The sequence below is a fragment of the Pelodiscus sinensis genome, chromosome 10, assembly GCF_049634645.1.
Source record: "Pelodiscus sinensis isolate JC-2024 chromosome 10, ASM4963464v1, whole genome shotgun sequence".
NCBI classification, from domain to species: domain Eukaryota; kingdom Metazoa; phylum Chordata; order Testudines; family Trionychidae; genus Pelodiscus; species Pelodiscus sinensis.
Window position 1 is genome coordinate 12,765,311 of NC_134720.1, and position 27,711 is coordinate 12,793,021.

Consider the following 27,711-nt stretch of genomic DNA (forward strand, 5'->3'; position numbering starts at 1 on the left):
ATAAGGAACTTTTGTGGTACAATTTACACATACGCATGGTACAGCTGCACATGCATAAACTCCGTAAACTGTGGATATAATATTGACTTATTATACATAAAGCACAGAAAGGCAAAGTCACTTGCCCAGAGCCATGAAAAAAAAACAATATTCTACCTCCCTGTTCCTCTCCACAAAGTACTAAATCACAAAATATAACGTGCTAGTTTCTCCATTTCTCAAAGTCTTTCTTTAGCTGGCTTATAGCTGATTACATTTTGTATAAATATCTGTACTATAGCCAGACTTTTCTGTAGTGCCGTCACTGTACTGTGATCTGGGAGCTCTCAGCATTTTATACACTGTTTTTTAAAAATGTAACTCTATAAATCATTTGACCCACAAAGAACTTTCCATATCTCTGGGACAACAAAACAATGATTAACTGATATCTCTATTATGGATCTTTCTGTGATATGTTTGAAAGATATAGGTTGGTGATTGTTTTGTTATGATTAGTTTTCCCTTGTTTACTCATCATACTATAATCTTCCTGAAAATAACTAGGTAACATTTAAATGGCTGTGCTGATGGATAATACTGCTAAATCAAGTCGGTCTTGTCAGTAGAGATTGTTGAAAGCTGCAAAACAGCTTTTCATAGTGGTCATTTGAATTCTGCCTGTGTGGTTGTTTGACCATGTTTATATGTCTTATGTTTGCTGTGAGTGAGCATTACAATAAGCAGGTCTGTGGTCATGCAAATGTTTGGGGAAAGTCTGTTCATCATATGAATACCAACATTTGCACTGGAACAAGCAGCTTCATATGCAAGCGAGAATGTCTGATACTATTTTTTTTACATTTGCTATTCACTATTCTTTTGTTTTAACATTTCAATTGTCCAATCAGGATAACTCCAGTGAGAAACTATAACATATGGCAAAGGTGATTCATCACACAGCACTAATATCAATCGATACATAGATTACTGTAGTGCACTTCAAGTGAATGGCTTGCAAACAGACCATAAGCTGACAAGTGTTTGTATAAACTATTTGTAAAAACTTACAACTAATGAAGATGGATCTGTTTATAAAAGATTCAGACAGAAAAACACCAAATAATTTGTAGCCTTTAGCTAAGAATTTCAAAATTGGGTGTCAAATGTTAAGCCCAAACTTTCAATTTTCAAGAAGTTAACAGTTGAGCTCCTGTTTTTGAGAAACTTGACCTCAGTGTCCTCAACCTACCTAAATGGACTATGCCCTGCAGTATCATGTTGATATGCTAAAGCAGGGGTGTCCAAACTTTTTTCAAAGAGGGCCAGATTTGATGAAGTGAACATGCGTGAGGGCCGACCATTTTGCCTGACATTCTTTGAACCATTAAAAGTAAATGCAAATTAACTATTTTATGCAACGTTTATTGAAAATGGCATACTTTTCATTTCGTCACATGGATGACAAATCTAAACAGGTGTTAAATCACTCTGCCTTTCATATCTGAAGGCCAGATGAAAAAAAAATCCAGGAAGCTGAAATATATGTCAGGAACATTGTAAAGTACATTACATATTATTGGTAATAAAGGTTGTCTGTCAACTTTTAAGTTCAAAAAATATGAACAGGAACATAACACCAAGTATACATGTTGTGTCCAAATATATTTATAACTGATTTAGACCAACTGACATTAACTGAGATTTTACAATGCATTCATCTCAATACATATGGATTCGTTGGGGGCCATAAAAGATAGATATTGCCAAATTACCTGGAGGGGCCGTATTAAACCAGAACACGGGCCACAATTGGCCCGCGGGCCGGACTTTGGACATGCCTGTGCTAAAGCAATCTTTTAAACATTGTGACAAAGCACATAATTTTCTGTCCATCTTGAAGATTCCAAGCTCATTATTGTCATAGTGACAGCCACCATTTTGGCCAATACTGAAGATTAAGTCAGAGGTCCAGAGTGCCTGTAACAGCTGTAGTCAGACTAAACTCTGAAACAGGCTCACATTCTTTGTGGCGCAGACATTCACTGAGCAAGAGAACTCTCATTAGCCAGGGGACTATACCATGGTATCTTTTAATTGGACAATAATCTGATTGTGAATTCCATTACAAAAATGAATTTTGAATGTGAACTCAGTGAATGTAAATGTTGCATCACACTTCACTTGGCAACAAAAATTCAGCCCTAATGCAGTCAGGTCTATCAGTAATTTAACAATAAAATGAATACAGAAAAAAATCTAAGCAGTTTGGTATTGCAACCTAACCACTTAAATGATGGTGTATGATCTCTCAATGTCTCAGATAATTGAAAGGAAACTTAGCAATAGGTGTCCTTCCCTCCTTTCTTATGCTGTATTTGTGACAAAACAAACAGGCTGAGATTTCTTATCGGCCAACCTAGTGAGTCTCTTAAGGCACACCCAGAAAGAGATTTAAAACAAACTGAAAACATTCACAATTCCTAAGTGAGGTGTAGAAATACAACTGAAAGTTGCGGTGGTTTGGGTCATGTTTAAAAGTTACTGTACAAAGATAAGCAAAGGGAGGCTCCTAACTTTGTCATAAATAATAATTCCTTATATGTATATGGTATCTTTCATCACAAAGGATGATATTGGAATGCCCATATGTGCAAATATCATAAGGCAGGCTCCATTACTCCAAATCATGTGATTGGCTTAAAGGTAATGGGTTTGTTTCTTTGTTGGTTGGTTGGTTGGTTTTAATCATAGTTTAGATTTTTGTACTGGCTTTTTTCTAATTTCTGAAACTGCAGAGTGCATGTCTCATATTCTCAAGCTTTTCTTTGCAACAATGAGAGATAGCAATTTATCTTTTGGAGGGTTTTTTTTTTAAGTGGAAGCTGAGATTTATACACAATCTCATAAGTCCAGCATCCAAGGCTTAAAGAAAAACCCTAAATATTGCAAGACTCACAAGAAAACTCATAAGAGCTGTCGATACTGGCATAGCTACGGTATAGGTGAGAAGCAGCAAACCAGCACATAGCAAGGGAAAGGTATAAAATGCCTCAACAGCATTAGAGAGGGACCCCTTCCATAGGCTAATTGTCCAAGACTGGCTTTAGGGCTCCTGCACCAGCAGTGTGGCACAAAGTCACACATACACATGGGGCAATGTGTACGTGATACAACATTTAGGGTTACCAAATGTCTGGATCTCTCTGAATATTGCCTCTTTTTCTGAGGCTCCATCCTCTGTCCAGGCACATTTTTGAAATAGCTGAGATTTTTGCAGCACTCCAATTGCTCTGCTTCCCATCCATTCTCCTGCAGCCACAGCTGCCACGTCCTGTCCACCTAGGCCCCAGCTCCTAGTCCTGGGGAGATCAACCCACAAGGAACAGACAGCTCTTATGGTGCGAGTCAACCCACCACCATGACGGAGTGACACTGCCCCCTCTTCAGTGAATTCCCCCTCCACAAGTACTCCCTGAAGCCCCTACACTTATACCTCCCCTCCAGCTGCTTCTCTCTCTTCCCCTCTCCAGCAGTGTCCTCTTTGGGGGAACCTGAAATATAGTAGCTTTAATTACAGCTGAAATAGAGTGATGAACAGGGTTTGAAGGATGAAATGACATCTGTGACAGGAGAGTGGGCAAGATTAGATTAGCTTGGCAAGGAGAAGAAGTGAGGGCTAATGATAGTAGGTAAATCAGGTATTCTCCTCGTGTTAGGAAGCTTCTCATGTTATGGAGCTGCTAATGTAAGTGAAATACAACACAATGAAGTTCAAAGGAAATGCATTTTTATGTTATGTATAATTAACATGGAGGACCCCATCACACGTAATCATTTGGCCAAGGTTTTTACAGTTACAGTTATATAAGATAGGGTAAAGAATATGCAGTTTATAAATCCTTGAGCTTCAATTCATGGGTCACAAATGGAGCAATCCTGCCAGGTGCTGAGCAAAGAGCTTAAGCCTCTGCTTAACTTTAAGCACAAGTAAGTATTCATCTATGTATAAAGGTAAGTATGTGTATGAGTGTTTTGGTGCAACCAGGTTGGAGAATGCTGTACCTTTCAGGACTGAGTCTTAAATGCACGGATTTAGCAAGAAACTTAAATGGTTCTCTATTATAGGATTTCCAATACCTTCTTTTGGTACTAACCAATGTCAGAAACAAGGTTATTGGACTTGATGGCCTGCCAATCACATTTAATATGGTAGTTTCTATGTCTAATTTTTTTAACTTATAAATCACATGTTTATTACATTAGAAGTCTCATTTCACAGCATTGTAACCCTATGCGTATGCAACTAAAGCTCATTTGTCAATTATATTTGCTCATGATGAACATTGCCATGATTGGAAAATTTATTTTTGGCATCGTTCAACCAGCTTAAAAGCAGGCTGAACACTGACTCCGTCTAATCTGTTCTGTAGGTAACTGCAATAGCTGTCAGATGAATTACTCCAGAAAGACTTATCCCTAATACTTCTTCCAGTTCTATTATTTGCATAGTATTAAGAAATTAATGTTAATGGCGAGAACAAGCTGAATGACTGTCAGAGGAGTGTTAGTGCAACTTAATTTCCTGGGTGGTCCCACATAAATTAAGCAAATTGCACACTCTTGTCACCATAAGGAAAAAAGTAGTAAAGGAAAAGATTTTTTCTCTCTCTCCTATTTATTTATTCAGTGGCATATTGTGCTCAGTACAGTAAAGTCCTGATGTTGCTTTAGGGCAGTGAAGCAGCCTTAAGTTCAAAATATGATTTTTTTTCTCTCTTTTCATTTTGAGCATAGCTTTGGTCTAGCTCTTTCCAATGTACGTCACTGGCAACTGAGCCATTTTGAATTTAAATTTTATAATGTAAGAACAGGAGATTGGAAAGATTGAATGTATCAAAGCTGTCTCATTTAACAGCAGCTGAGCCAGCAAAACATTTTTGGCATGTGGGAATTACGCTGAATGGGACTAACACATCACAGGTATTGGGAGGAAAGGATGGGCTCCAAATCAGGTGCTGAAGCAAGCAGTACTGGGAAGCAAGGGAAAAACAAATTAAATAAAACCAACTATCTTCCACACAGGCTTATTGCCAGGGAGCAACCATGTAACAGACACCACTACCTCTGTTGTGAAACCGACATGGTGAAAATAGAGACTCTTTTTACTGGCAAAAGACATTGGTTCTATTCTCAGCTCTGCCACAGGTGTTGAGGACAAGACAGCAAGTTTTCAAAAGTGACTATAATGTGAGGTGCCTTGCTCTGGGGGCGTGCAATGTGAGACACTTATATACTGCAACTTGAGCACCCAGAATCAGTCATAGTCCTGTGTTGAGAGCAGTTCAGCCCCCTCAGACAATGCCTCCTTTTCATTCCTGCTGTCACTAAGGAAATCTAGTTGGAGGCTTGTGCAGATTGTTCTCAAGGAGCGGATGGGCTTGCTGTGTTCTCTCCAACTGCAGCTGTAGGTCCTTCAAGGCTCCCTGGACCTGACTCAGTCTTTCAGGAATTTCTGAGCTGGCTTTGCAGCATCCTTGAATTAGGACCTGTCTTTCTACACTATGAAAATCCCACAGTGGGGCATTAGAATTAGGAATGGGTTGTGGGCTTAGTGTTGCCTTCTTAATGTGGCATAAGAATTCAAACAATGTTTGAGTGAACATACATTTGATCAGATGGTACAATTTAGGTGCACAGTACCAACAATGTGAATGCACATACATACTCTGATATACTGCACAGGCAAGGAAAAATACACTGGAGGGACAATTATAGGCACCCGGATAACCAATCCAAGCTAAAATCAAAAGCAATTCTGAATTATCTTCAGTATTTTTATCTGCTTCTTTATTTTGTGTGCTTTTCTTTTTCTAACCTGTGTAAACATGGAAACAACAGGCAGCCCAAAGAATAACCTATTCTTCAGCTGATGTCAATTTACATACTGGTCATGTGCAAAGCTCTGGGTAATGTGTGCATTTCAGTAAGCCTCTTTTCCTACATCTGTAAATATCAATGAGATGTTTGGGGAGAAATCAAGAAAATGCTCTTAAAATGGGTTATGGGGGAGGGGAATGATCAAGATTGTTCTGTGGGTGGAAAAATCCATTTGAAATAAATCAATTCATACCTAATGAAGATGCAGGATGAATGGTTTTTCCTAATTTATTCACTTTAAATTATATTAAAATTCTGCTCTTGCTATATTCTGAATTCTCAACATTTATATTTTTCTTTTTTTTTCTTGATGGGGGTAGTAGCTAGGTAACACACACATGCACAACTTCCTCAAAGCCTCATCTTTCAATGTGCTCAGCATTTTGCAGAATTAGACCTATTAGTGGGTGAAGTAACAAAACTACAGCTTGTCTGCTTTGCCATGTGATGTAAGTGGCAGCTGGACCAAGCCACAACAGAATAAGAGAAACATTGCTGGAAACACTGCTAAAGTTCTGTCAGCTTGGCTGCAGTTGCTGCATCTAATTCTGTTTCTTGGCAGCCAGAATGATTTGATCATTCAGTATCTGTTAGAGGTGAACAAACATGTTAATCAAAAATGGGCTAGTCTTAGCAGAACTGGTTGTATATCCAACGATCATAGGAAACATCATTCAAATGTGTTATCTAGGCTAGAAGAATGGGGTAATGGCATATAAAAGACAAGAACAGAGACAAGCCTAAATGCAAAGATATAGAGTTTGAAATACGTTAGGGAAGAAATATCTATTGTGGGGGTCAAAAGAGAGCTATGTCTTTCTCAGGTGACATGCAAGGGAAAAGATCTTAAACGCTGTGTTATGTACAGACAGAAAAAGGTAATATGAGTGTCTGGGTATGTCTACGCTACAGCGCTAATTCGAACTAACGGATCCAGACTAAAAAACTAGTTCGAATTAGCGTTTTGCTAATTCGAACTAGCATGTCCACATTAAGTGGACCCTGAACCGGGGTTAAGAATGGCCGGAAGCAGTGCCGGAGGGCATCAGATGAGGAATTAGTGCGTGGAGCTGCTGCCTCAGGCTAGCCGAGGGCTGTGCTTAAAGGGTCCCGACCCCCACCCCGAACAGACAGTTCTCAGGGGTTCCCCGCTTGCAAAGCAGTCCTGGCTTGGAGTGCCCTGAGTGCCCACACTGGGCACATCACAGCACTCGGCCATCAGACCGGCTGCACTTGCCGCAGGCTGCCATCTGGGAAGAGGGGGCAATTGGAGGGCTGCAGGAGAGCTTCCACCCCCAGAAGCCCGCAGAGCCAGCCCAGTCCTCCCCATCGGGGGCTCGTACCCCATTCCTCCCTCACCTCCTTCCACTTACCCTTCCCTAGCCCCCCTTCCTGATGTACAAAATAAAGAAAACGTGTGGTCAAAAATAGAATCTCTCTTTATTGAACAAAACTCGGAGAGACTGGGAAAAGGAGGTGTGAGAGGGGAAGAGAGAGGGTGGGAGAGGGGAGGGCAACTAAAATGATCAGAGGTTTGGAACAAGTCCCATATGAAGAGAGGCTAAAGAGACTGGGACTTTTCAGTTTAGAAAAGAGGAGACTGAGGGGGGATAGGATAGAGGTCTATAAAAGCATGAGTGGGGTGGAGAGGGTGCATCAAGAAAAGTTCTTCATGAGTTCCCATAATAGAAGGACTAGAGGACACCAAAGGAAAGGAATGGGTAGCAGGCTTCAAACTAGTAACAGAAAGTTGTTCTTCTTGACAAAGCAAAGAGTTAACCTGTGGAACTCCTTGCTGCAGGAGGCTGTGAAGGCTACAACTAGAACAGAGTTTAAAGAGAAGTGAGATAAAGTCATTGAGGTTGGGTCCATGGAGTGCTATTAGCCAGGGGGTAGGAGTGGTGTCCCTGCCCAAAGTTTGTGGAAGGCTGGAGAGGGATGGCACGAGACAAATGGCTTGGTCACTGTCTTCGGTCCATCCCCTCCAGGGTCCCTAGGGTTGGCCACTGTTGGCAGACAGGCTACTGGGCTAGATGAACCTTTGGTCTGACCCAGTACGGCCATTGTAAGCTCAGGGCTCAGGGTCGGGGGTCTCAGTGGACCACCTTGATTTTCATGCACACCTGTTCCTGGGTGGCCAGGCTGGCAGCTCTCCTGCCCTAGCCGGCCACTTTCCTGTGCCTACTGCGGAGGTCATGGACGAGGTCCACGATGTCCGCACTAGCCCAGTCGGGTGCCCGCCTCTTGCGGTCCCAGGCAAGCTCCCGGGAGCCGCCAGCCTGGTCCCGGGAAGAGGGGGAGGGCTGGGGGGCATCGGGTGGCTGGCTCGAACCATGCCAGGTGCAGGGTCTGCTAGCTGGGTGCTGGCAGGCTTGCACCTGGCATGGGCACTGTAGCCAGCCCGTGCCCCTTTAAGGGCTCCGGGGCCAGGAGGGGGGCAGACGAGTTTCCCTGGTGTTGGCCAGAGTGGCCACCAGGGAAAGCTGGGGAGGGCTAGCCTCCCACTAGTTCAAATTAAGTGGCTACACACCCCTTAATTCCAACTAGTAAGTTCGAACTAGGCTTAGTCCTCGTAGAATGAGGTTTACCTAGTTCGAACTAAGCGCTCCGCTAATTCGAATTAAGTTCGAACTAGCGGAGCGCTAGTGTAGCGCCTATCAAAGTTAATTCGAACTAACGTCTGTTAGTTTGAATTAACTTTGTAGTGTAGACATACCCTCAGAGAGGTAGTTGGGGCAATCCAAACTTGGACATAAAATTTTGCTTTGATCTAAAAAATGGCATGGAATTCTAGGTTTGGCATTTTCCTTCCTGCCTTTTTTGAAGTTATCTAGGAATGTCTTCATTTTAGAAGTGCAAAAAAGCAGAATTTAGTATTGTAATAACTATTTTCTACAACCCATGTAACTCAAGTGGCTTTTTAAAATTAAATATCAAGCAAGCCGGGAAAACACAATGTGAAAACCAACAGCTAGTGAAGGGCCTAAGTATTTGTAACAAGATTCTTCTCACACTGATGCTGCAATCTAGAATGATTTTTTAACATCCGACTTAAATCTTCTGCATGAAAATCTATTGCCACAATCGACTGTAATCATTCCATAGGTCCCATTATGGTCCATCATGTAAATGTCCTCCCATAAGGATGCACCATTATGGTGTATTGGGTTATGGTTCAGTGAATTAGAAAAAGCTCTGAGTAGGCATTAAGCAAATAGCCTGTAATGACTGCAAAGTAGCCATAATAATAAACTGCTATCTTAATTACTCCCAAATTATTCATTAACCCATTAATTCAAGCTGGTGAACATTCTGCATGTTAAAGAAACTCTTAAATATCCACAGCACAGTGTTTATCATTAGAAATCAACCCCTCCAATGGATACTATACTGTGTTTACTGTTGTCTTCAGCTTCAAGCAAAGGAAAAAGATTATACTAACTCGGATGTCTCTATACAATAATTGTTGAATGCTATTGATTGTTAATGATAACTGTTGTATTTAAATAGAGAGACAAGTTGGGTGAAGTAATATCTTTGGGTATGTCTACACTAGCTTGTTAATTCAAGCAAAGTAGGCAAATCAGGCAACTGAAGTTGCAAATGAAGCCCGGGATTTAAATATCCCGGACTTTATTTGCATGTTCCCATCCGGTCGCCATTTTTAAATCCCCCTTAGTTCGAACGAACTGCCTGCGGCTACACGCGACAGTTTAAAGTTAATCCGAACTAAGTCTTAGTTCAGATTAATTGTTACACCTCATTCCACTATCTCCCAAATAGTTCTTGACAGCAAGTTAAGGAAGTATGGATTGGATAAATGGACTGTAAAGTGCATAGAAAGCTGGCTAGATTGTTGGGCCCAATGGGTAATGATCAACAGCTCAATGTCTGGTTGGCGGTTGGTTTCAAGCGGGGTGCCTCGAGTATCAGTTCTCTGGCTGGTTTTATTCAACATCTTTATTAATGACCTGGATGAGGGGATGGATTGCACCCTCAGCAAGTATTCAGATGAAATTAAGTTGGGGGAAAGGTAGATATGAAGGAGGGCAGGGATAGGGGTCAGAGTGACCTAGGCAAATTGGAGGATTGGGCCAAAAGAAATCTGATGAGGTTTAATAAGAACATGTGCAGAGTCTTACACTTGGGCTGGAAGAATCCCAATCACTGTTACAGGCTGGAAACCAACTGGATAAGCAGCAGTTTGGCAGAAAAGGACCTGGGGATTACAATGGATGTGAAGCTGAATATGAGTCAACAGTGTATCCATGTAGACAAGAAGGCTAAAGGAATATTAGGGTGCATTAGGAGGAGCATTTCCAGCAGATCTAGAGACGTGGTTATTCCCCTTTATTCAGCACTGGTGAGGCCACATCTACAGTATTGTATCCAGTTCTGGGCCCCCCCACTACAGAAAGGATGTGGGTCCAGTGGAAGGCAATCAAAATGATTAGGGGGCTAAAGCCCATGACCTACGGGGAGCAGCTGAAGAATTGCTTTTCTGATGTACTTATCCAGAAATTCTTCCTGAATACAACCCATAAAGAGATTGATATATTGTAAAGACACCCTACTCTCCATGGTTGTTTCAGTCGTTTGGATGAACTGTTTGTCATTGAATGTAAAATTGTTATGGGTGAGGATGAAATGGATAAGTTTGGTGATGTGTTTGGGGTAGACATCTGAGTGTTGCCCATTTTCTTGTAAACATTTGAGATAGGCAGCAATTCTATCATTGGGAGGGATGTTTTTGTATAGGAAGGAAGTGTTGGTAGGCGGCAAAGGATGGTGCTCTGAGGGAGGTTGTTAATGTTATAGGTTTTCTTCAGAATGTCAGTTGTGGCCCTTTATGTGTCAAATAGTTTGAAAATTCCTTCCATAATAGTGCCTTGGCCATGGTTCCTTTGTTTGTATCTCGGGAAGCATAGAAGGTCCCTTGCATGGGTTTGTGAGGGATTAACATTTTCTTGTATTTCCTGAGAAATGCCGTCAGTGCTAAGTCAACCATTCCCTTCCCATGCCAGTGAATGACATCGGCATCAGACATACCATCTACTGTCAGGTCTTCATCCATTTAGACAAATTTGGGTAGGGAACAGAGTCTTCAGGAGCCACCATTATTGTCAGGTCAGGATTTACTGTTGTGGTGTCCTGATAGGTCTTCTGCTCTGTCAATGATGATAACTAGAAGGCTGCTTGCATGTGCTCAGTGATGTGTGCTGTGTTGACTTGTAGAGTTAGTTAACACAGCAGACTTCAAGAAAGCCCGCAAAGACACAAATCAGATAAGGATCAAAGGTGCCCAGTCAGGTTTATTGTTAAGCGAAGTACAGTAATAGTTGTCAGAAGATTCTACCAAGCCACTATGTATAGGTACACCAGAAAAATGGACCCCCAGCTGTTCGAGGGAAGCCTCAACCTCTGTCTGGGAGTACAATTCTTCCACCTGCACCCCATTGTGCACCACCACTTCTAGCAGCTGGACACCAGTTCCAACTGGTGGGACCGGCTTGTGATGGAGCAGTGGGGCAACCAGCAGTGGCTCCAGAATATCCGAATGAGGAAGAAGAACTTTCTGGAGCTGTGTGCCTGACTTGCCCCTGCCCTCACATGATGGGACACTCAGATAAAACCCCCCATCTCCATGGAGAAGTGGGTCGCCATCGCTATCTGGAAGCTCGCCATGCTGGAAAGTTAGAGATCCATTGGCAATCAGTTTGGCATGGGGAAGTTGACCATTCAGGTCCTCATTGTGCAGGTATGGCACTCTCAGGCTGCAATACCAGGAGGGGGGTAGGTAAAGTGCTGGAAAGGGAAAGTCTAGGGAAAGGGGGGATGGCTACATTAGAGGGTGGCACCTGGTGTGGGTGGGCATGAAAGGGGGGGGCTTGGTGGCCTCTCAAGGACTCTGTCACCCCAGTGATTCTTTGTCTCCTTCTGTAGGTGGGGACAGCCATCAACACCATCCTGCTGTGCAGGGTCATCCAGCTCAACAACATGGACCTCACCGTCACTGGCTTTGCCACCATGGGCTTCCCCAACTGCAGGGGGGGGCTATTGATGGCACCCACGTCTCCATCCAGGCCCTCGACCACCGGGAATCTCTCTACATTAATCACAAGAAATACTTTTCTATGGTCCTCCAGGCCTTGTTAGACCATGGCAGGCAGTTTACAGAAATTTACATCAGGTGGTTGGGGAAGGTGAAATAATGGAATTGCTGTATAGACGCTCACATTGTTATTTCAGAATAATGACTGTTATTCTGAAATAACAGTTTAGCATAGATGCATCCTCAATGGCTATGAGTTACACCAGCTTTCATGTAGAACAGGACTGAACCCCTTTCCTTGGGATCTGTCTGTAGCAGCAGAGGCCTTTCAGGAGCCTGGAGCAGACTATCAAAAGAATCAAGATTGGATCCATGATAAAAATTGTCAACTTTGTAATGTTTGGAAGGAAAAACTATCTTCAACGGGAAGGTCTTGTACTGAGGACACAGGGCCAGCTCTTAGGCATCCTTGATTCACTTAGGGTATGTCTACCCTAGCTCGGTAGTTCGAGCTAGGTAGGCAAATGAGGGCAACCGGAGTTGCAAATAAAGCCCGGGATTTAAATATCCCGGGCTTCATTTGCATCTTCCTGGGTGCCATCATTTTTAAATCCCCCTTAGTCCGAACTCCGTGCCCGTGGCTACACAGAAAGAGGTGTACCGCTACTTCGAATTAGAGATCCTACCCTCATTTGCCTATCTAGCTCGAACTACTGAGCTAGTGTAGACATACCCTTGCTGGCTTTGCCGCAGACTTTCTCCATGAACTGGGATAATACACTTAATCCCTCTGAAAATCCTGCTGTTTCTCATCTGTAAATGGATATCATGCAGATATAAAGGGTAGATGCTGAAATTGTGCCTCTAGGAATGAAGTCTTTACATCACCAATCCAAAGTGATGGGAAGAAACTGGAAGAGGAGGAATTTTGAAGGATGATACAGGAGTGGGGTGAGTGGTCATCTTCCCTGAAAAAGATACGCCCATATAATGGTAGGAGAAAAATCCTCATGTTCTCTGTGGCAAGCTGCATCTACATTGTGCTGAAAGGCTCCCTATGTATCTGCAGTACAGGCAGTCCCCGGTTACGTACAAGATAGGGACTATAGGTTTGTTCTTAAGTTGAATTTGTATGTAAGTCGGAACTGGCTTCCAGATTCAGCCGCTGCTGAAACTGACCAGCGGCTGACTACAGGAAGCCCGAGGCAGAGTTGCTCTGCCCTGGGCTGCCTGGAATCAGCCGCTGATCAGTTTCAACAACAGCTGAATCTGGATGCCTAGGACAGAGCAGCTGGGGCGTGCCGGGTAGGTCCCCGCAGGGGCAGCGCTGCGGGGGCCAACTGGGCAGCACCCCAGCTGCTCTGCCCCAGGTGTCCCCAAGTCAGCCGCTGCTGAAACTGATCAGCGGCTGATTCCAAGAAGCCCGGGGCAGAGCAACTCTGCCTCAGGCTTCCTGTAGTCAGCCGCTGGTCAGTTTCAGCAGCGGCTGAATCTGGAAGACAGTTCCGAGGGGCTGGGGCTGCGGGGCAGCCCAGGTGCGCCTGGGCTGTCCCGCTGCCAGCTTCCCCCGAGGCTTTGCAAAGCCTCGGGGGAAGCCGGCAGCGAGACAGCCCAGGCGCACCTGGGCTGCCCCGCTGCCTGAGCCCCTCCGCAGCTTTGCTCCGCGTCTTCCTGGTCTGCAGACCAGGGAGACGCGGAGCAGCTTTTCTCGCCCCGGAGTACACGGGCGGTGGGACCGCAAGGTCCCGCAGTCCGTGTCCTCCGGGGCGAGAAAAGCCCTGTTCATAACTGCGGATCCGACATAAGTCGGATCCGCGTAAGTCGGGGACTGCCTGTACTTTAGACATTCTGAGGCAAATGATTTCTTTCAATAAAGTCACGAATAATACAAGCAGTGTAGTGTTACTTGTGTTTATTTTATATTGCGTTCCATTTATATTATGGTGCTCCCAAAGTTTCAGCACAGTTCAGACTTTTCTGCTGGAAATTCATAAGCACCACTGGATGTGGGGAGATGTGGCTGCTGCTAGCTCACATGCAATTCTGCTAGTACCAATACAAGAAACAGCACAGGTCGATCTTAGTAATTGTGACATAAACGTGATGTAATCAGCACATCACTTACATTGTCCTTTGTTAAATAGCTCCTTGTGACATCATTATTCCTAACTGGAATGAGAACCATTTACCCCAGCTCAAAGCTATTTAAAAAGTGCTACTGTGTAAAGTGATCAGTGTTTTGTGGAACAATGGTCAGTATGTTATGCCTCAGCTGGCCATGTTGCCCAGGCTGCCGTTGCTGCCCCCCACTGCAAAGGACTGATCAAGAATGCTGTTCATGCTGGCGTTTTTTCTTCACTGATGAGCGGAATTGTAGCTGTTGCCCCTGCCCATATGCAGAAGGCAGAGCTTGCCAGTGTTGTCACTGCTCGTGTTCAGAGAATCCAAATTGTCGTTGGTGCTGCTGCTCCTGTTCAAATGACCCAGACTGCAAATGCTGTTGCTGTACTTCAGAGAACACCACCTGCCAATATTATGAAAGCAGATGCTGCAGGAATACCCTCTATGCATCATACCTTCCCAGAGCCAGAAGACGACACCAGTAAGTGCATTGGAAGAATGATTCTGAATCAGGAGGAAAATTTAAAAAATCATCTGTGTACCCCAAAACCAAACTCACACCCTGAACTTTTATTTCAATTTGGATCAAATGAAATGTTTTATTTCCATCATTTCAAAATGCTCCATTTTGCTGTTGCTCTTTAAGCTATAGATTTAAAAAAAAAAGATATTTTGAAGTGGGCAATTAGAATTTTTCATTTAGAAAATATCAAAATGGTTTGACAATTTTTCAAAACTTTTTTCCTGAAATTTATTCAAGGCTGAAAATTCTATGAAAAGGACTCTGTTTTGTGAACTGTTTGGATTTTAACAAATTCCCCCCAGCTCTAAGGTGTGTCTAGACTGCAGGGATTTTTCGAAAAAAGTGGCCTTTTTTCAAAAAATCTTTATCTGCATCTAGATTACTGCCTCATTATTTCAACAATAAATTGAAAGAACGCAGTTTTTTTTTTCAACCATGGTAAACCTCGTTTCATAAGGAATAACGCCTTTTTTTGAAAGTGCTCTTTCAAAAAAAGGCTCTATGTAATACAAACTGTGCTTTTTCGAAAGAGAGCATCCAGGTAGTCTGGATGCTCTCTTTCAAAAAGGCGGCTTGCTTTTTTGAAAAAGAAATGGTTGTAATCTACACGCTCTTTTTTGAAAGAGGCTTTTTCAAAAGAAGTAGCTTTTTAGGCAGTCTAGACGTAGCCTAAGTGAGTGAAAGCCCGAGAAAATGAAAGAGAGGAGTGTGCAGTGAGATGGGACACATGCTTTCGAAAGAGGCATATGAAGTCTGATGTAAGAGAAAAATGCTGACTGAGGGTATGTGTACTCTAGAGGAAGATCGAAGCTGCCGCTGTCAGTCTTCCAGGGTTCGAATTAGCATGTCACGTTAAGACAGCCAATTTGGACTGTGAGGGATGGTCCAGTCAATGCCGGTAGCCCTGCTTTCACAAGAAGTAAGAGAAGTCGAAGGGAGAACATTCTCGCTTCAACTTCCTGCTGTGTAGACAGCGCCAAAAGTCGAGTTAAGGTACTTCAACCTCAGCTACGCAATTAATGTACCTGAAGTTGTGTATATTAATTTTACTTTATCCCATAGTCTAAATGTACTCTAATAGAAAATGGTGGGCAAGGTATGGGAGTAGAGGAAAATGAAGAGTCAATTGCATAAAAAATCTTCTCAAAAGAGTAAAAAGATGGGATGATGCTAGTTTTGAGGGGAGGGAATTGAAATACGTACAGCACCAAGCATAGATTACATTAAGGAACCACAATGGGGGGAGGGGGAGATATGGCTCTGAGAAATTGTAGCCAGACCAAAGTAGTGCTAGTAACAATAAAAAGTTAGACTGCGAGTAGAGAAAAAAACTGATTGATCTGCTGAGCTACATGACACGTAAGTGATTCTTGCCTTTAAAATATGTAACTCTGGCTCTGAAAGGGCAGCACTAGGAAGAATCTGTTTATTTATGATATTACACACAATAATTGATACATGCAGGAGGGGACAGGCAACAGCCGAGGGGGAGAAGCAGCAATGTGGGAGTGTGTGAGGAGCTTTGGAATATGGGATTAAACAGCAGCAACAAGCATGGAGAGGAAAGAAAAGTAGGAGTGAAGGCAGCATTAGAGAAGCAGGGAGTGGGTACAAAGCCACAGCCAAGTCTACAGCAAAGACTGAATGATGAGGCAGCAATTTTATCTCATCGTTCTAGTGACTATATTAACCAACTGAGCTTATGTCATCTTCATTGGAATGATCGTGGAGAGACAGTTGGCCAAGTTTTTCAAAAGTGACCAGGAAGATTCCAAGTGCCCTGCTGGATACACATTAGACATAGCCTGACTTACAGAGCACTTTCTGAAAATCAGGCTTTTTTAAGGCATCCCAAGTCAGGCATTGAAAACTTTAAAACACCCAACTCACTTTTTAAACTTTTGTCCACAAAGAATCTTGAGTTGGCAATAAGGTGCCATTATAACACTGACTTTGATTCTCCTTGTAAGTCAAACTACAGTTAGATGCAGTTGTTGAGGTACCTTTTTATTTTACTATTCACATGTATAACAACTCATTATAATTTAACATGCAAAGCATATAAACAAGAAAAAGAGATGAAATTAAATACAGGTGTTTGCTAGTGATGTTTGTGTAACAGCTGCAACACTTGTGGTTGGTAATGGCAAAAGGAATATCTTGCAAAATAAAACAGGCAGCTTCATATACACTGTACAAACCAATATGCAACTATTACTGTGAACAGAAATGCTCATTGCATGTACTGCTGGCAGAAGAAAGCACAGTCGTAACCTGTTTCTTTAAATAAAAATCTTGGGGAAAATAGAAATTGATGGGGTTGTACAACATGACCATGTGCATTAGAATCTGTTTCTTACCGAGAATCCATTTTGGGGGGGGGGTTATTTTTCAGTTCAAAAGTTGCCTTACCAAGGTTTCGAAGTAAAAGTGACACATCAATCATTACACTGGAGAGAGATGCATCAGGACATGCTTTTCGTGACCAGCTCACTTGTCCATTGTGTAAACAACTATATCTCTACCCATTTATGCTGCCATGCAACCACTGCATTTGTGAGAAGTGTATAGATAAAAGAAAAGCCCAGGCTGAAGTAACTGAGAACTTCTTCATCATCATATGCCCAGTGTGTGTGAAAGCACACTGCCTCCCTTACACTAATAAAATACAGCTGAACATGAATTATTTGAGAGCCAAACTAGCTAGGAGATACATGCGCAGACATGGCTTTCTGAGGTGGAGATTTGACAAAACCCGAGCATCGATCTATTGTCAACTTTGCAAAGAGAAGACAAAGAAGGCATCCAAGAGATGTCTTACATGTCGAATGAATTTTTGTAATGAGTGTCTAAGGTTATATCACAGCGAGGTCAGCCATCAAGATCACATATTTACCAAAGCCTACCAAGAAGAACAAGGCGAGAGCTGTTGTTTGTTCCATCCCCATTCAAACCTCTCTGGCTACTGTCTCGATGACCATGAGCTAATCTGTCAATTCTGCAAGGACACACTGCACAACGATCATGAAACTCTACCCTTGCCGCTGGCTTGTTCAAAGGAGGCTGCTTCACTCTTCAGTGCTATTGCCAAGTTTAAAAAAGGTTCCTGTTTCTGCTTTTCTGCTTGCTTGCACTGTTTTTAAAAACTCCGCTGTTTGTCCTTTTTTAATTGGTGGTGTGGTTTTTGTAAGGGAGGAGTGATATTGTTTCAGCTGGACTCCCTGAAACACACTTTCAACCACAACTCTTTTAATGAAGTTCTTTGCAAATTTCATATAAATATAGGGAGTGTCACAAGTTTAAAGCACATTAACACCCACCAAAAGAATGTACAATGACTGATATCAGTATAAAGTGTCATTGTTGTTATCATTAGCATATCATGCCTGGGTGCTCTAAACCCAGTCAGGAATTAATGGAGTTCAATAGTGCTATGGGAATGCTCTCTGCCCCAGATATGCTTTCTGTGTTGGGGTGCTCCAGAGCTAGCTAATTCTCTCATACTGGGGGCTATACAGCTGAAGCATCCTTACACTGCCAAAGTACCACAAAGGGGTTAGACTATGGTGCATAAGAGTTTATGGATTTCCCACCTTCCTACAGTTCCTTGCATCACCCTCCATCTACCTCATAATCCTCAGCATACCCCCTCATCAAATTCTCATCTGTCATTCCCCTCCATTAATCAATTCCCTTTGCCTATAAGACTAGATACTATATGCCTCTCACAGTTATGGTTTTCTCATTGGGCCCTTTCCCAGAATCCTCTTCTTTTCCTTTCTGCTTACAGTTCAATTCATGTTTATAAACTTTTTAACCAGGATATTACCCTGACACCATTTTCTAAATTCAATGGGAGTTGCATGGCTAACTAACAATACTTGAAAACTCCGGGATGCAGCATAAAAACACCAAAACAAGATACTTAGATAACTGCTGCTGCTAACATAGTTTTCGTAATAAGAAATACTTTGCATTAACATAGCAAATCTCACAAAGATCAATTGGGCTTTATGATCACTCATCAGTTAAGATTTGATATATCTGATGTAAAGTAGATAAGTATTATCATATCTATTTTACAGAAGATCAAATTGAGGCACTAAGACGATGAGGCCAAAATTTTAGAATTTGGATATATAAATGTATGCATCTAAATCCCCACTTTGGCATCTAAAGAAGTGCTGCCTAATTTTCAGAAATGTTGACCTCTCACTCCCCTCAACATTAGATCACATAAGGTTCCTAATTTTTATCCACTCAACTGTGAAAATTTTGGCCTTGATAAGAAGGGAACTTTGCAAGTAGTGGCACAGCTGAGAGTAGAATATCAATTCTGATTCCCTGTCTTATGTCCTAACAATCCTGAAGTCCCTCTGTGCTCTACTAGACCATCTTGAGTCCTGTTACTACACAGAATTTCAATGTGATGTTGAAATTATTGTTTCAATTTCAATATTTGAAATTATTGATTTTGTTTTGCAGTCCGATATGGGGTTGATAATGACCTAATGGAAATGCTTTTGCTAAAAAACAATTTTAAGTCCTACAAGGAAACTAAAAGGAAGGAAATCAGAAATGGATTCCTCAAATTACGGAATATTATCCGTGAACAAGAGAAGGAGATGACGGAATTTCTTGAGAACATTGAACTTAAAAAAGAGAAGGGAATTCTAGAGTACGTGACTCACACATCCAGAAAAATCTCTCAAATGGACAGCCTTATTCAGTATTCTAAGGAGGCTTTGAAAGAGGAAAACCAGATTGCATTTCTTCAATCTGCAAACGTTTTGGTAAATGAAATAGAAGATGCAATTGCTAATATTTATCAGCCCAGTGCTCGACTCAGAGAAGATCCTATTCAGAACCTAAAACTCAACTTTGAAGAACTTTCAGCCAACATGCATGACCTATTTCAAACACCTGTTAGAATGAAGCAATCAGCTGATAAAGCAAACAAAGCTCCTTATCCCTGTAATTCAGACATAATGGTTCCTAGGAAAATTTCCAGTACCCACACAGAAAGGCATACAAGTGTGTTCCGAAGTCCATCTTTATCAACCTTAAATTCACAGTATGAATCAACTATGATGAAGAAAGAAATATCTAGAAGATCAAGTTCCACACCTCCCCCTCATTATAAAGAACGTAATGAAATGTTTACATTTTGGGATGCATCTACTCAAATTTCAAGAAAAGAAAGAAACCATCAAAGCACTCAGAGTCCAGAGCCATACCACAATGGATCAGCTCTGTTTCCAGGCCTAGTTATCATCTACCAGACACTTGTGTATCCAAGAACAGCCAAAGTAAGACTTATAAGTACTAAAAATATATGTAGATTAGGTCCTGTTTTAACCAATCTAGTTTTCCTTTTAATATAGATTAAACCATTTTTATTTAGTGAATAAGTGACACTGATAAAGTTCATTGTGATATAATAAATAAGACACTGAATCCTAAACTATTAACATTGTGCTAAAAGGAGCCATTAAAAGTATTTACCACATGTAAATTCCAGTACAAAGGAAATAAATGTTTTATTTGAACATTTAATGTTGGCATAATAAGGCATTGTATGTTGTGTGACACATACAAAATCAAGTTATGTTTTGCTCATCAAATCTCAAAATTTGATCCTATTTGAGTGATTTTTTAAAATTTTTATTATTTTTTTTAATTTTATATTTGAAATATAAATTGGGCCTCAGCATCTATTAGGAGTTTATTTAGTTAGATGGGATGCCAAATGATGCATGGAAAATATTAAATGCCTTCACCAGAAATTAATTTCAGTGTGGGAGATGAGGGTGTTCTGAACTTTGCAGAAGTTGCCTAATATTTTCCAAACTATGACCCCAAAAGCCATTGCCATTAATTAAATTATGTGCTTTTTAGCTGAGTTTTTATTTTTAAATGCAGAATCAACACTAACAATTAAGTGAGAAACCATGGTGACCTATTTTCACCCACACAAAAAATGAAAATGTAAGAACATAAAACAAAGAACATATAATTGCACAATGTAGATCTTATTTCTCCATAGATTTACTGGACGTGTCCCACTGAAGACGTGGATTTCTTTGACGTAGAGTTCTATGAAGTTGTTTCTATTAGTCCTGATAACATTGTCCAGACACAATTAGCCGGAGAACTGCATGGGATAATGAATCAGAACCTTGAATTACATAATCTGGAGCCAAACACAGAGTATCTCTTTAAAGTTCGGGCTGTCAATGTAAATGGCCCAGGTCAATGGAGTGAAATTTGTAAGGTACAGTAAAACTTTTGTCCCCCTTTCTGTAGTTATTTTGCCTTTCCATCCTCCTACATTCAGTTCTAATTCATCAGTGTCGCTACCCATGTACAAGTATACATGTCACCTGGTGCAGTCTGAGGCAAGTGATTCAGCATACTAGTTTATAATCCTGAGAGCTACTGGTTTCTCAACAGATTTTTTTCCTATCCAAATTTACTATCATTAGAATGTTTCTGTCTTTCCCGACATAAAGCTGCACCATGGACACAACCTTCATTCATGTATATAATATAAATTAATCAACGCAGTGACCAGAGATCTAGTCCCAGCTGTTTTAGTCAGTATCTAAAAGCAACGGGGAATCCTGTGAGGTTTTAGAGATTAACATATTTATTTCGTGGGTAAAATCCATTTCATTAGATGAACTGAAGTGGAATTTACAGATGTTTGGGTGTGTGTATAAATATATATACACACAGAAAAAGAAAGAAGATACTTGTGTAAATGAGGCTAATCATGTTAGGGTGGAAATGAATTCCAGTTCAGCTGTCTTCCTTTGGGACCCAATGTCTTATGTACTGCGTGGGTCCACACTGGTAGTCCTTGTCTACTCTCCAAAGTGTTTTCAGTCAAAGAGAATTAGAGAGATATGGTGTGGGAAAGGAAGTTTCATAATGTCCTTCAGCACCCTCACTTATTATGCTTTTAAGGGGAAAAAATAAAAACAGCAAGATTTTCAAAAATAAACACCTAATTATCACAAGTGCTGAACATCTAGCACCATGCACCGATGTCAATCTGTGTTTTAAATCTTGTACAAAATTACATATTCAGTCCATTTATTTTTCTACTTGGTACCATTATAAATACAAAAGCAAATCATCTCAGTGCACAGAGCCAGAAAAAGGCTCTGTGCACCATCTGAATCCCAATAAAGGGTTTATGTGGGACTTCCATACATATCACTTTGCATAAGTTCTCTGTGATAAGGTAGATTTCCCTCAATAATTCAGGGCAGAGCAATTTCATTTCTCCCACCCTGGTTTCACTTCACACTGAGTTTTATCCCTCCAAGGCTCCTTGTCCTTTGTTGCCTGGACTTGGTAAGAGTCTGGCTTTAAATGGCACTCAGATAATTCACTAGTTGAGTGCTAATGATAACACTACCCATGGGCCATCAGGACAGCTCGACTCCCAAATACTTAACATATTCTGCATGGTATTTTGTTTTTTATCTGACACACTGGAGTATTATATTGATTTTTCTTTTGGAAACAGCTCTTTCTACAGGCAGCAGAATTGTATTAGTATTCCAGAGAAACACAGACTTACTTAACATCTGCTTGCTGTAATTTACATAAGTAAAGAGTTCGATGGCAAATGAAAATGAGAAAGCATGTTGGACAGACATTTATAGATCTTTTTATAAATAACTTACTGTCATGCCTTTTACATAAAATCAGCATATTTTACTTTACCAGCTGCATGGAAACTTCAGAAGAGTTTCATTTAATGAAAATGCACCATGACAATGTAATTTTATTTTATACAAAACAATAGTACATGTTGAAACTCTCTGGTCTGGCAACATCCGTGGTCAAGCATTATTTTAGTTAGCCAGATGCCCACTTATCATGACTGTGGCCAAGTTTCTTGAGGTCTCATAAAGTTTGTTTAGAGCCACTAGTCCTGCCTCTCCATGTTCTGTGATGTTAGTTAGCGCTAATGTACCCTTAAATGTCTTCTAAGAGCCAAGTAAGCAGTGGAAGTGCTGGTAATGCTGGTTTGCCAATATTGTGGTTTGGCAAATTCTCTGGTTCAGCACTGGTCAGATCCTGAGGATGCCGGTCTAAAGAGGTTCAACCTGTATTTTTCTCACATATCCAGAGCAAAAGAAATGAACCAAACATAGATTATATCAGGGCCAGATTGAGCCAGGCTCTGTACCTACACAAGGGTTACAGATAATCCAACATCTGCTCCTTTCAGACATCCTTTCTGAAAAGCACATTGTCCCAGCGGTGAGGCACTGCTCTCCCAACTCAAGCCTATGGCACAGGTTGGGCACGCTGACTGTCCTGAAGGATGGCACAGACTACACAGAATAACTGAACATTAGCAACTCTAGTGGGAAGGGATCACATTGCATGGCCCCCACTCACAGCTGTGCTTTAATGGCCCAGTCATGAGTTGCTTATGTTATTTTAGTCCTAGGGAAAGTTCCTAAATGAATGATGAAAATTGCTCTGCTCTGTCAACAGATCAACTGCAACACAGCCGGTGGTAGTGTAAGGCAGGATGCAGGCAAAGCTTCTTCTAGGGGTTCAATTGTCATGCCCATTTTTCATACTGTCTGTTCAGGTAGCCAACTTGGAAACTAATTACTTAGGGTATGTCTACACTACCCTCCTAGTTCGAACTAGGAGGGTAATGTATGCATACCGCACTTGCTAATGAAGCCCGGGATTTGAATTTCCCGGGCTTGATTAGCATAAGCGGGGAGCCGCCATTTTTAAATCCCCGCTGCTTCGAACCCCGTGCAGCGCGGCTACACGGGGCTCGAACTAGGTAGTTCGGATAGGGTGCCTATTCCGAACTACCGGTACACCTCGTTTCACGAGGAGTAACGGTAGTTCGGAATAGGCACCTAGTCCGAACTACCTAGTTTGAGCCCCGTGTAGCCGCGCTGCACGGGGTTCGAAGCAGTGGGGATTTAAAAATGGCGGCTCCCCGCTTATGCTAATGAAGCCCGGGAAATTCAAATCCCGGGCTTCATTAACAAGTGCGGTATGCATACATTACCCCGCTAGTTCGAACTAGCGGGGTAGTGTAGACATACCCTTAGAGTTCTGATGACATTTTTGTGGCTGGACACTTGTCCACCAAGAAATAGGGGACAGGTCTTTTCAAAAGCACCTATGGAATTTAGGATCACAAATCTCAGTGACTTTCTATAGGATTTGTGCTCCTAAATGCCAAAGGGCTCACAGCCTCAAAGGCATTTGGATTCTTAGCTGATACAGACTTCACTAAGTGCCTAAATATCTTTGGAGATCTGTGCCTAAGTGCTTTTAAAAATCTCTCTCTAGTGCAATTTCTACACTGCCCCTCTCTTGCGGAAAAGCATATGCAAATGAGACCAAGTGTGGAATGTTGCATTTTTTTCCGGAAGAACGGCTCTTGAGCAAGAGGGGAGTTTTGTGCAAAAAGAAGGAGTGTACACAGCCTTTTGCCCAAAATGGAGCCTCATTAATTATGCAAATGAGGCATGGCGATATTCCACTCTTTGCTTCATTTGCATACATTTTTCCGCAAGAGAGGGACAGTGTAGACATAGCCTAGGTGATCTGCTACTGGCATTTAAGGAGTGCTGCTAGGTACATTTCTCAAGTCATGTCATTGTATACATTGTATATAGAGAATCAAACAGCAGCCATCTACTGCTGATGGTTCTTACTTTCCTCTTGCCCTGAAGGCCACATTTAAAAAAAAAAAAGATCAGCCTCTATTTAGGCCATAAAGTGATTAGAATGTCCACACAATGGGTTCTTTTATAAAACTGACCATACATGGCAGGTGGGCATTCTGAAAATCTGCCTTCTGTTGTGGAAGCTTAGCTAAGCTGAAAATCTGACCTTGAGTTCCCTCCACTGAGTATGTAGATCACATTTTGAAACACTTTTTTCTCTACCAATTCCTTGCAAATGATATGTACTTTACATATATCCTTACCCTGAACTTTGTTCTTTTTCCCAATTCCAGGTGGTTACTCCGAATGTGCATGAGAAAGCCAGAGGCCGATGGGGCTTGCTGCGAAGTATCCAATCTGCTTTTTATAAACAACTATAAGCTTCAAAGAAACAAGACAGTATGTTTTGTTTTGTTCTGTTTTTTCTTTTTAAAGAAAAGGTCAGGAAAAATCTATTATATTTTTTGAATGAAGCTAGTATGCAGTCTAAGATCTGAAAGCAAACTCTTCAAAATAATATCTCCTTCAAAAAAATAAATATCTCAACATTGTCTTTTGTCTGCCCTGCTTTAGTCTAAAAACATCACCAAAACATGAGCAAAACATTGTGCTCTACATGAAAATATAATGTGCAAATCTCAGAATCCAGGTCTGGCTTGCATAGCACCTTTAAAGAAAAAGTACTACAAACTGACTTCTACATTTTCATTGTAGCGTTCTGCTAAATTAATAATTTGATTATTACTTTCTAAGGGCACAACTACACTATGGCTATGTCTAGACTACATGGCTCCGTTGACGGAGCCATGTAAAATAGTTTATTCGCCATAGTCAAAGAAGCAGGGATTTAAATAATTCTCACTTCATTAAAATAAAAATGACCACCGCACTGTGTCGACAATCAGCTGATCCAGTAAAGTGCGGCAGTCTAGATGTGGCACGGTTGACAAGGGAAGCCTTTGTCAACCGCTCTGGTAAACCTCGTTTCCCTTGTCGACTGCACCGTGTCTAGACTGCTGCGCTGTGCCGGATCAGCTGATCGTCGGCACAGCGCGGAGTCCATTTTTATTTTAATGAAGCAGGGATTATTTAAATCCCTGCTTCTTTGACTATGGCGAATAAACTATGGCACTTGATTTTGAGAAGATGAAGGTCCGTGTCCTCACTACAGGCAAGAATCGAATGTTTTCCAAAGTAGCTTGGCCCATTATGGAGCCTGTTGTTGACTCAGATCAACGCATCATAGCTAACTTAACAGCCTGGGCTATGCTTCCAGTGTCCTCTGGGTCCAAAACTCAGCAGTGGGTGGTTAGAGAGGCTCCTGTCATTAGTGTCCCATAAGGCACTTCTCTAGTCCCTCCACCCTCATGTGACATAAAGGGGAGGTAGTGAGTTCATAGCTTTTGGTGCACCTGGGTGAATACTGAGCAATGCAAGCATGGAACCCAGTGTGCAGGAAAGCATTTTCATGTGGTGCATTTTGTGGGACTGTACAATGAGAGCATATGTATATTACTCCACCAGCTGCTAGTCAATCCTCTGGACACAGTACAGTACTGATTCTGGTGTCAGGAGAGAAGCTCAGTCTGGTGGGATGGCATTGGATCACAAGGGCTACTTCACTAACATCAATGTGGGATGGGTGCATGAACCCACAACCCTAGGGTCCCCAGGTGAATGCCCTTTCCCAATCCAGAATCCACCTTACTTCCCTGCCTTCAGAGTGCCCCTTATCTAGCACTGGCTGTGATGATGCTCATGAGTGGGTGGGGCTCAAACCCACAATTCTAGGGTCCCTAGGCTAATGCCCTAGCCCGTAGGCCACTACAGAACCCTCATCCAAAACATGCACATTGACACTTTCTTTCTCTGACTGGAGAGTCAGAGTTGGAGAGATGGACTTGCCAATAGTGGTCTTTGGTAACTCAGCCTACCCCTTGCTCCCCTGGCTCATGAAGCCGTATACGGGCAGTCTGGACCCCAGCAGAGACGGAGGAGTTCAACAACAGGATGAGCAGGTGCAGAATGATGATGGAATGTGCATTTGTACATTTCAAGGGGAGATTTGGGAGCTTGAACCTAAGCGAATGTAATATTCCCTGCATGGTGTCAGCCTGTTGTGTGGTCTAAAACCTATGCAAGAACAATGGAGAAACTTCCCTGGCAGGGTGGAGGGATGAGACAGAGTGCCTAGCCAGAGAGTCTGAGCAGCAGGATACCAGGGCCATAATTAGAGCACAGCAAGGGGTAGTGCAAATCAGAGAGGCCATAAAGTACAGTTTTCTGCAAGACCTCTTTTGAGACTGCCATGAAGCTCTCCACAAGGTGCTGCTGCATTTCCCGTGTTTCCCTTTAATCCCTCTTCCTACCCCACTCCACCATTACAGTTCAGGAGTTTTTATTTGGGGAAAAAAACAAGAAGGTAAGGAATGAGCTAAGAACTGGAAGGGAGAAGGGGTTCAGGGATGTGAGTGGGACTGCTTTCTGCCCCCTGAAGACCTGGAGGCTCCAGCTGCTCTTGAGATCCCCACCCTGTGTCCTGGGGGCCCGGCAGACCCTGGGGGTGGAAGCCATAGGGTGGGCAGGGTTCTGGGAGGTGGCATTCTCCAGGCAGGACACCATTTGCTCCATGACAGCAGTTAGGGAGGAAAACATGGTCTCATGCTATCTTGTGAGCTGCTCCCAGATGGCTCTGCTCTCCTGCTGCTCCGTGATCCAGTCCTGCCACTCTGCGATCTGGTCCTGCTGCTCTGCCTGGCTCTCCACCACAAGGGTGTAAAGGCAGTCCATTGCCCCCCACATGTGTTTGCACCTGCAGATGTGAGCCAGGAAGGTAGATGCTGGAAGAAGTGGAGGACACATGGAGTTGGCAGCCGTCTCAGCTAGCAAAGAAAAGTTACAAGGACAGATATTATAGGACATACAGCGTGTGAAGCCTAACTCTAATAGCTTAGTGTACACTGAAGGTCTCTGTGAATACAATGGAGAAGTGTTCCTTGCAAGGCCAAATGTTTGCTTTAAATGGGCACTTTACAGCAGGTGCCCAGATGTCCTAGGGGAGCATTGGAACACACTCAGTCTGGAGGCAGGCAGGCATGCTGAGGAGCCAGTCAGATCAGGATCCTGCAGGTGGGCGGGAGGTGGTGGCAGAGGGTGGCTTCCTGCTGTGTTTGACACATGCTGGGTCCAGTACATGAAGTCTACCAGGATGCTGCTACTTTCTTAGTATACAGGGGTGGAGGAAATGTGTGAGCGGTGCTTATGACCTCCTGGAGAGAGTATTAATAGGGTCCATTTCTCCCTCCCTCTAAAACAAAAGGAAAAGCTATGTAGCACTTTAAAGACTAACAAGATGGTTTAATAGGTGA

At 42.3% G+C, this 27,711-nt stretch overlaps 1 protein-coding gene across 3 annotated transcripts; it reads left to right on the forward strand.

The window, feature by feature from the left end:
* Positions 1-14,149: 14,149 nt before the first annotated feature.
* TRIM42 (tripartite motif containing 42) lies at positions 14,150-24,894 on the forward strand. 3 transcript variants are annotated; one of them, XM_025190576.2, is made up of 5 exons: positions 14,150-14,573; positions 17,011-17,717; positions 19,101-19,924; positions 20,662-20,889; positions 24,637-24,894. In XM_025190576.2, exons 1-5 carry the CDS (start codon positions 14,221-14,223, stop codon positions 24,721-24,723), a joined length of 2,199 nt encoding a protein of 732 aa, XP_025046361.1. In that variant the 5' UTR covers positions 14,150-14,220; the 3' UTR covers positions 24,724-24,894. The 3 variants fall into 3 exon arrangements, with proteins under 3 accessions (XP_025046361.1, XP_025046362.1, XP_075793645.1); XM_025190577.2 differs by lacking the exon at positions 14,150-14,573 and adding an exon at positions 16,177-16,614; XM_075937530.1 differs by lacking the exons at positions 14,150-14,573; positions 17,011-17,717 and adding an exon at positions 16,185-16,614.
* Positions 24,895-27,711: the final 2,817 nt, after the last annotated feature.